At 32.9% G+C, this 10,612-nt stretch overlaps 1 protein-coding gene across 1 annotated transcript in view; it reads right to left on the bottom strand.

Annotated features, from left to right (window-relative positions):
* Window positions 1–5,885, bottom strand: part of LOC111901081 (uncharacterized) — an 8,897-nt gene extending 3,012 nt beyond the window's left edge. The window contains exons 1-13 of the mRNA XM_052764759.1: window positions 5,691–5,885; window positions 5,343–5,596; window positions 4,942–5,063; window positions 4,614–4,702; window positions 4,497–4,532; window positions 4,320–4,413; window positions 3,760–3,802; window positions 3,559–3,659; window positions 2,798–2,862; window positions 2,010–2,506; window positions 1,682–1,742; window positions 1,482–1,607; window positions 475–1,043 (exon numbers count right to left, since the gene is read on the bottom strand). Coding sequence (XP_052620719.1) covers window positions 475–1,043; window positions 1,482–1,607; window positions 1,682–1,742; window positions 2,010–2,506; window positions 2,798–2,862; window positions 3,559–3,659; window positions 3,760–3,802; window positions 4,320–4,413; window positions 4,497–4,532; window positions 4,614–4,702; window positions 4,942–5,063; window positions 5,343–5,560 — 2,021 coding nt within the window. The 5' untranslated portion in view covers window positions 5,561–5,596; window positions 5,691–5,885. The remainder of the gene's footprint in view (window positions 1–474; window positions 1,044–1,481; window positions 1,608–1,681; window positions 1,743–2,009; window positions 2,507–2,797; window positions 2,863–3,558; window positions 3,660–3,759; window positions 3,803–4,319; window positions 4,414–4,496; window positions 4,533–4,613; window positions 4,703–4,941; window positions 5,064–5,342; window positions 5,597–5,690) is intronic.
* Between the last annotated feature and the right edge of the window lie 4,727 nt (window positions 5,886–10,612).

The following is a 10,612-nucleotide window of genomic DNA, read 5'->3' as shown; positions in this document are numbered from 1 at the left end:
AAGCAGTGGTATCAACGCAGAGTACTAGGAAGAGGGCAAAAATGGTGAAATTCTTTAAGACAAAAGGCCAGAAAAGGATTGGAGAGAGAGAGAGAGAGAGGGGTCGGGCCTTTTGTAATTAAAATAATAAAATAATAAAAGGTAAAAAAAAAAAAGGAAAAAAACAAATAGAAGGGCAAATCCGTCATTTGAAGAAATTTTAAAGTGCTTTGGACCGAACTCGCAATAAAATGAAAACTTTGGACCTGTGGTATTAATCCAAATTTTTTTTGGACCAAATTGACAATTTTGAGCAAACCACAGAAAACCATTTGTGCAGTTTAGTCATTTTATAACTATATAATAATAGTACACCTACACCTACTAAATCGATAAAAAGTTATTTTCCCAGGGTTTAAAAAAAGTACAAAAGATTTTAGCTGCTTTAAATAATCTAAAAAAAACCAAAAAATGATGAAAGTAGAAGTGGCTTACCTTCTTTCGAAACGCCTAATAATTGCTTCATCAAGATCAAAAGGCCGATTAGTAGCAGCAAGAACAAGAATCCTCTCACCCGATTTCGACAACAATCCATCCCAATGAGTCATAAACTCATTCTTAATCTTCCTCATAGCTTCATGTTCTCCACCTTTTGACCTTTGACCCAACATACTATCCACCTCATCAACAAATATAATCGTCGGCGACACCTTAGCTGCAAGCGTAAACAAAGCTCTCACATTTTTCTCATCTTCTCCGAACCACTTTGAAGTAATCGTAGACATCGACACATTTATAAAACTCGCGCCTGCCTCGCTGGCAATGGCCTTCGCTAGCATGGTTTTTCCGGTTCCCGGAGGTCCGAATAGGAGGATTCCCCGGCAAGGTTTTAGAAGGCCGCCGATGAATAAGTCCGGGCGGCGGAGTGGGAGCATTACGAGTTCTTGGAGGGATTCCTTGATTTCACTTAGGGCGCCGATGTCGGCGAATGTTACGCCGATTTCATTCGCCGGAATCACCTCGGGTCTTATTCGCTTCTCGAATTCGTTGTCCGGAGGTACTTCCTGAAATATACTCGATAAGTTTAACATATTTAACATTAAAAATTCTAAATATATGAATATATTAGAATAAATTACAATTTTGGTCCATATTTTCAGGTTTTGGTAACATTATAAATAATATGAATATATTTTTGGACCAAAATTGCTAATACCAACTATATCAATGGTCATTTTATTTGGAATATGGACCAAAAACCTCAAATAAATACCAAATGTCAATAGAAAACTTATTAAGACCAAACTTACAAAACTCAATTATTCTCAAGGAGCAAAAATGTAATTTACTCTATTTGTTAATACTTTTTGATTAGACAAAAAGTGTCAATCGCATATTTGCATTTAGAAATATTAAAGTATGTCAAACACAATATAATAATAAGATTATTGTTGTTCTAATGTCGTGCATAACAAAAACGTCCTTGAGAATGTTGGACGTACCGGAGCTTTTACTGGTGGTGGATCAGTGGCGGCAGCAGCATCATCAACATTCGTAGGAGCAGTGGCGGCAGGAGCAGCTGCAGCTGCGGGTGCGGGTTTTGTTTCTGATGTTGTGCCGGTTGCATTCTATAATCAAATATATAATAAAATCAAATTCACCATTTTTAACCATCATAACGTTTCACAAATAGAGCCTTTACCTGTGGTGGGCCCGTCTTCACAGATCGACCTTCGTTGAATAAACTCAAACCACTCGACAAACTGCTCAATTTTCAACACAATAAGTCAGCAATATAGACATTAGAAAATAACATTGAGAAAATTACAAAACCATTATATTCTTTAGCTGTTTTGCGGTTTAACCACAAATACTTCGTTTGGAACATGTTTTAATTTTTTATGGTTTGAGTGGAAAAGATAAAGTGTAAGTAACTAAACCACAAAATTTCCCAAAATACAATAGGTTTTCTATAATTTGCCCCAATAATATTTGTCTAAATAATTAAACAATATAAAAATGGATCTAACCTCTCAGCACAAATAACTAATTTTCCGTTTCGGTAATGAGGATTATTAGTATTCATTAAATGATGAGAGATCGCCGATACCACAATTTCTTCAATATATTTGCTAATAACAATCGTGTCCGCAACACAAATAGCACCAAGATCATCACATTCAAGATCATTAGCTGCAAGCACTTCACTAATATGATTTCGGTTATCTTGAAACTGAATCATCTTCATGTCTTCTTGCAATTGGTTCCTCCAGTTGACTAGATGGTTTTCTTCTTCTGGTGGTTTGATATCGATGGTGTAGGGGAACACGGCAGTGATACGCTCGTCTACTACACCGAAGTCTTGATCGTGGTCAACAACTTGTGAACCGATGATTAATATTGGTCCTGATATTTTTTTTAACATTTTTTGGAAGAGGATGTATACTCTTTGAGATTTTCCTAGGAATTTTTCAACGTCTCGAAGGTATAACACGATTGGACTGTTGTTTGATGTGAAAGTGAGAACCTGCATTTAAGTGTTGTTTGGATAAAGTGTTGTATAGATATAAATGATGTTTAAAATGTATTTAAGAAAATGATGCTACACTTGGGAAATGTTAGGAATGACCATGGAAATGGAATAAAATGTACATTCCATGATTATGTTTGGTCGGCCTCAAGGAATGGAATGAATTTTCATATGAAAATTTTTGTATAGTATTTGTGAATAGCTTACCGTATTAAGTCATCTCTCCAATAAGTCCATTAAATAAATAAATAAAACATGTAGCAAAGGAAATGAAAGGAGGCATGATACCTTGTATAGGGTTTGCAAAAATAACTTCTCATCGAAAGACCAGCTGCTTGTGCGCCTAAGTGGAGCTGAGAATTGAAGAAGACAATATCATTGGTTACCAAAAGCGGAAAAGAAATTTATACGTTTCAAGAATTTTTAGGCCCCATGTGTTATACAGGACAAGACAATACAGAACATTACATGACATGACATGATGACCTTATACTACGTTTGACATGCATTGGACTGGGACCGATACTGGTGTAAATGAGACAAAATTACAATATTTTGCCCTACCCAAAAAGGTGGGACAACAATTACTCTCGATCTGTCGTTTGTGCAAAAGACGTGAATTCTTTCTCATCATGATCATCGAAAATAGCCCTAGAAAACTTGTCAGTCTTGTCCAGTCTCATCAAGTTTTGTCCAGTGTAACAAGTGCAACCTCAAGTTGATTTGTTACATGAGACAAGACTAATTACACTTCACTATTCGGGAAAAAGCTCTATGGGTATATATTTAATTATGAGGATGAGGAGAGTATTTACGTATTTTGCACATAAGAGATATTGAGAGTGAGTCCTTGTCCAACCTATTTTGGGTGGGACAAAAAATTGCAATTTTTGTCCTATTCACAAACTCAATACAACCTTTTCTATTCTGTCTAGTGCAACTTTCAAAATGCCATTTTGTTTTTATAAGACACATTTAAAAACTAACTGAATTCAATTTTTGAACAACAATAGCACAAAGCCTTTGTTACATTTTGAACTATTTAGTACCTGGATTAACTGGAGCATTGTTTGAAGCAAACTGATCCATATTAGCTGCAGTAGACGCATTTCTCCGAAGGTTTGGTGGATTCTGGAGAGGTTCAGCCCCTCTGCAATTACAAAAAAAAAAAAAAAAAAAAAAAGAACACAGTCACCGAATTCCAGAAGGTCAATATTTCAGTCAACAGCCAATAATATAATAATTCATACCTTGATCCTAAATCTGCGACACTGCTTTGTCTACGTAAACCCCCTGTGCAGAACAACGATCCAACATTAACCGAATAAGATAATTTCATAAATCCATTTTACAAATTTTATGATTATTTTAATGTTCAAAAGGTGGATGTTCAGTGATACCACCCATTTTGGTCAATTTTATGATTATCCAAACAAAAATTGCTATATTACTACTGACCCTTTATTAAAAAAAAAACTATACATTAATATTTCTAATAGGAGAAAATTTGATTACTGGAATTATGGATGATAATTATTTAAGGATTCACTGATAAATACTAATATGTACAAAATATTATCATAAACTGTTAGTGTTATCCCGTCGGTGATAATCAACAATATATAAGAATAACCTTCTTGGTAATTTTATCTATTAATTTTTTATATACTAAAAGATTTCTGAAGAATTTATCCAGTTGTAAGCATATCCAAACACTATCTTCCCGAGGCTCTTATAGCATACAACTGATTAAGATTATTTCATTTTGTCGAACATGGAGATAGTATGCTTAACAAACGAATTTAAATACCTTTTCTTTCTTGTTTGGGTTGAATCACAGATAGTCCTTCGAATAACCCAGACATTCGTGCCAACGTAGTTTCTGATATAGACCTTTTCAACGACTACAAAATGCATTTGGTTCAGAAATATATAAGAAGATTACACATAAATGAATGAGTGGTTATGAAGTTGTCATAATGCTTACGTTTGGTTTAGAAGAAGGCCCATATTTGCTTTGAAGCTAAAAGAAAACAATATCGAACGAGATTAGTAGAAGTATAAATTAAAATTTTTATTAAATGAAATGCTAATACTAACTAACCTTTAGTGAGAAATCCGTAACATCCAGCAATAGCAATTTGGCTTCAAAATAATGAGCCAAAGCTTTGGCAAGCATTTGTTGATAAAGTTCTTCAAAGCCACAAAAAGCAAGTAAATTTGGGAAGGTTTAAGATCAATGTTAAGGCTATTTTTGATGATGGTGATGTGGAGGGTATTTACGTCTTTGCTCTACACCACCTTTGGATGGTGGGACAAAAATGACAATTTTTGTCTGCTCAGTCCAATGCATACCATAAGTATAACCAATATAACCGGCTTTGTTTTGTTCTGTTTTTTCCTGTGTAACAAATGGGCCTAAAAAAACTAACCAGCAGGCCCAGATAACAATATAGTTCGACTTGCGGGAGCAAGGTTCCTTGTGTGCTTAGAAAAATCGATGTTCTTTAAATAAAAACAGGCAGCACTTGTAAGTAAGACCCTTGTTTGCTCACTGTTGAAAAGGCCAACAAAACAATGGTGTGTTATATTATAAACCAAATAAGGAGGTAAATTCAGAATTAATTTAAAAAGCAAAACATAATTTCATTATCTACTTGATGAAAGAATAATGTAATGCTTCTTGTTAAAAAGTCTACCAAAATTCTCCCCTAAATCATACAAGGATCAGTTTTGTCCAATTTTATAGAAGATAAACTAGAAGACTTTTTAAAAAAATGAATCAAACCAAAATCATTCAACAAAACTAGAATCGCAGAAGGATTGTGATTACCTGAGATAATATGGAAATTCATAGAAAGTGACTTTGCTATCTTTTCCATCCATGATCAAACCAAGCATCTCACGCTCCATTATTTGTGGCGTCAGAGCATTTGTCGATGAATCATTACCGGCGGTCAAACGGTTGACCGTTCTCCCGACACCAAGCCCAACTCCGATTCCTATTCCGACACTCAACGCCGACACAAACGCACGTCCTCCTTGATCCATATTTTCTCGATTTCAAATCAAACCCAATTCGTCAAACTAAGAGACATTGATACGTAATTAATAAGCTTTACATACATCGAAGCAGATGAAATTGAGGAAAATTTAAGAAGAAAGAGAACAATTAACTTACAATCGGTTTCTTCAGACCCAATTCCCAAATGCCAAAATTTCTGAAAAAGTTAAGTGATATTGATCAATTTTTCTTCCTAGATTCAAATTAAATTAGAGATTGGGTTCTCTGTCCCTGTATATATGCATGTATACAATAAAATTTCTGATTTCAACGACATAGAAACTTTCAATGCTATAAATTCTAGAGACTCTATTTCTGTAATATACGTTTCTCTATCTGTAACTATATTAGAGGTGTATGTATTTGATATATGGATTTTCCTCTAGACAATTATTGGTTAATACGTACAAAATGTCGAACACACATACACAAAACGCAAATCATCTTTAGTAACCAAAAAGTTTCGAAGAAAATAAGAGGATTTCCTGAAAGAACGGCGAAGAAAGAGAGGGTTACCGGCGGCGATTGGCAGATTGAAACGGCGGCGGTGGTTATAAATAAGGAGGGAACGAAGTTTTTTACGCATATTTCGAATGTGATGGTATTTATTTTATTAGAAATTAATGATTTTTTTCGCGCGAAGGGGAAATAGATCTTTTATATTTTTGTTTTAATTATAGTTTTAAATTTTTTTCTTTTTATACCCTTTTGTTGCATTGTGAAGTTAAATGCCTATAAATAGTTTCCAACGATAACATAGATTCATAGAAAATTTTCATTAATGAAGTAGTTTATAAACCTAGGAACCGGTACAAAATTAATTAATTTTTCATATTAAGAACTAAAAATTATTAATCAATTATTTTAAATAAATTATTAATTAAAAAATATTTTTTTAGTTATGTAAAATTCTAATCGTTGATTTAAATAAATTAAATAAATATGTGACCTTATAATTTATATTAACTTTATTTTAATTTTAATTTTAATGTTATTAATTGAGAAAATGATACAAATGCCCTACGAACTTTTTAGGGTTTACCCGTTGAGTCCCTAAAGTTTTTGTCGGGCTTTATGAGTCCCTAAACTAGGATACAACCTGCTCTTTTAGTCTCTATCAACCTGTAATAGCCGGTTCAGTGACCTTTTAGACCAAAAAAACTAACATTGTGCCCCTATAAAGCAAAAAAAAAAAAAAAAAAGTCCGGGGATCAATTTGTATAAAAAAAACTCTCATTTTCATCTAAAGCGATTGACACTCAATTCGTATTGATCCCCGAACTTATTTGTTTGGTTTTATAAAGGCACAGTGTGAGTTTTTTTTTTTTGTCTAAAAGGTCACCGAACCGGCTATTACAGGTTGATAGAGACTAAAATAGCATATCTATCCTAGTTTAGGGACCCATTAAGTCCTACAAAAACTTTAGGGACTTAAAGAGTAAACCCTAGAAAATTTGTAGGGCATTTGTGTCATTTTCCTTTATTAATTTAATGTAATTAGAATGTGTAATTTAAAAATTGAAATTTGAAATAAAGAATCAATACATTTACAAATTTACAAATGACATGACAAAAAAAAAACATATTCTTTTATTAGAATATGATTGTTCAATCTAGAGAACAATAACCAACTAATAAAGATGCCCAATAAAGATAAGTTTCTTACATTTCCAAACAAATCCCAAAAGGCCAAAACCTCATATATTTCACTTGGGATATTGTCTCAAAAGTCCCCGAGTTTTCAAGAAATATTTGGTTTTACCCTTTGATGACTTTTAGGTTTACTAAAGCCCGAAACTTATATCAATTTTCGCAATTTTGCGCATTTTGCCGGTTACCCGGTTGGATAACCGGTGTCGGAACACATGGCGTGACATAAAGACTGACGAACACAGTGTTGGAGGCCGACGAAGCGCAAGCGTGGCGTTGATCTATTGCTTGGCTTAAAAATCCGACGAATAGAGTGAAACGGTGACTACCGAGATTCGAACACTTGACCTCCGAGTCGAAAATACCAAGCACCTTACTAATAGGCTGGAACATTACTTGTGTACATATTCCTGATTTTTTTTAACTATAACCTATAATGTTGATATGATTATTATTGACTTTAATTATTTTGATTATTATATATATATATATATATATATATATATATATATATATATATATATATGGTTTATACAATATAAACCATATTAAGATGTATTTTCATATTTATATGTATATTATATTTTGTATGCCAAATAAATATAAATTTCTACATGTTAAATAAATAAAAAATCTAATACATTATTATATTTTGTAATTGTGTAAATCTGCTTGTAAAAATATACATATGCTTTCAAATACATAAAAATGTCTTTAAATATATACACATATTTTATAAACATATAAATACCTTTAAAATATATTTATATATTTAAAAACGTATTTTTTTGCTTTAAAAAAGTATTTTCATATTTAAAAACATAAATCTATATTAAAAAAAAATACTTTTGTATTTAAAAATATATGTATACAAAAATATATAATAAGAATAAATAATTATTATTATAATAATCAAAATAACAAAATAATATTTAAATAATAATAACAATAATCAGCATTAATTGTTATATATCATATGTCAGCCAATACTTCACAAAGTACTTGGCAGGCTAGTGGTTAGCGTGTTTGTTTGATTTTGGGGAGGCGAAAGTTCGATCCTCACCCACCTCGATTTTGCCTACTAACTTTATTTTTAAGCAAATGTTACTCAGTGCCATGTCAGCCCAAATGCACAATCAGCCCGCCACCTGTGCATGGTAACCGACTAATGACCCTAAAACTGGTTAAAAGGGCGTAAGTGCAAAAAATTTACAAAATTTTTGGCTTTAATGAACCTAAAAATAGCCAAAGAGAAACCAAACATTTTTTGAAAACCTAAGGTCTTTTATACTAATTTCCCTTTTCACTTTTGCATAGATCAATCTATTCATATAACACTCCTCAAATAAATACAAAGTAAATTCAAAAAATTTCATTTTAATTTTACAAAACAACTTAGGGTATATTTATATTATTTATTAGTATATAGGTAAATCATATACCACAAAACTATATGAAGATCTGAATCGGACTTTACCATCATTATAACAATTCTTCTACGTCACAACTACTAGCTTTATACATTTTTTGGGTTCACCTGATCCTGAAAGTCACAATAATAAATAAAAGTTAAGCTACGAAAGCTTAGTAAGTAACTTACTCATTATTCACACATAACATGTGCAATAATTAATCATAGAGATTACGTAAACCTCAGAGTCATAAAATGCCTTTCAAAATGATTCAACTATTATTAACGATGGTTCTTGTGACAAAAATGTTCGTCATAATAAATCAACACTATTCGACTAAGTATTAAAACCATAAAAGGTAATATTATCGATTAATAGCACATCACAATAGTATTACGACCGAAATTGATACCATTATAATACAACATTAAAAAATAATAATCTCTGAACCATTAAAGAGCCATAACAAGCTTTGGAGTTCCTCAAACTCCAAGAGAATTCATGGAAGGAACCAAAACCACTAAAAAATGACCACAAATTTGAATCTAGAAGAAGAGATGTCAAGGTGAGAACTTTATACCCCAATCAACTTAGAAAACTAAAGGAATGATGGATCCAAACTAGCTCCTTGCTTCCTTTCTTCCATGTGAACTTCCTTCTTCTCAACCTTCACTAAAATCCAAGGAATAAGCTTCAAATCAAGAGATCAAGCTTTCTAATCTTCATGGAGGCTAGGGTTTCTTAGGCGGCAGCCGATGCTACGCCATGGCCTTTTTCTTACCACGTCGTGGAAGCCATCCAGATACATGTTTCGTGCATTGGCATGCAACATTGTGGTGCTCCACTCACTACGTCATGGCACAAGGTTTTTCCCAAAAACCTTACCTTTTATCCCTCTAATGCCTCAACTGATCTATTATGTAATACGGGTGTTACAATCTCCCATTATAGTGGTTCCTCAAGTGTGTTGGAATAGTGCTTGGAAACTATATGAAAGTATGGTTTTCCATTATCCTATAACCACCCAAACAAACTACACAATTCGAAATAAAAGTAGGCCAAACCCCCCAGTATTCATAAGATGTACCGTATATTAGGCATGTACGTGTTGCGTATTTGACAAATATGTATGGCTATGTTGAGGCAATTTCATGCAAATTTAATCCAATATTCTTTTAGGGTTTTCAATACATAAATGGGGAAGTCTATTATGTCAAAGATTCAAAACATAATGCATAAAATCACACTAATTTGAGAAAAACCCTAGTTTTTCAAGATATGAACAATATAATTCATAATCCCATGAAATTGATTCAATAGAGTGAAAAAGAGTAGGGGAATCATATTTTGAGTGCATATTAAAAAAACACAGGTATGAACAATATAATTCACTTTGGAATGTTTGAGACTGTTTAGGGAGAACAAGTGACTGACTAAGGATTTGAATACATTTACTTCACGTCGTCCAAGTTACATGGACTATGTTTTTCATGCATATGAAAACACAGACTGTGTTTTTTTTAGGCTTCCACATTTAGACACTGAACTTTTTTATCATCCGTTTTCACGTATTAATCTTTTGGTATTCAAATTATTACATTGTGATTTTGGCAGGCCACAACGCGGTGATGGAGACACAACATCGTGATCTTAAGGCCTAACTATGGCGTGGTGGGCCTGTTGGGCCAAAACCCTAGATGTGACAACCTGCAATTTCTATCTTGTATAGTCAATCAATTCAATCAAAGTCAGATTTGTTTATGCTATCTTTTGGCACTGTTTAGAGTCTGTTTGAGTGTTTTAAGCCTAGTATATTCAAGAATTGGGTGTTAGGAAGTATCTGCTTGAGTCCACTGTACATTAATCAAGCTTTAAACCCCTAATGAGGAGTTTACGACCAAACATTCATGTTTGGGCCGTAAACTCATGCTTTGTCCGTGAACTCATGTTAAATACATGAGTTTACATCATTTTCCT

This window comes from Lactuca sativa, chromosome 6 (genome assembly GCF_002870075.4).
Source record: "Lactuca sativa cultivar Salinas chromosome 6, Lsat_Salinas_v11, whole genome shotgun sequence".
NCBI lineage: Eukaryota > Viridiplantae > Streptophyta > Magnoliopsida > Asterales > Asteraceae > Lactuca > Lactuca sativa.
This window is presented reverse-complemented; position numbering and strand designations above follow the sequence as displayed.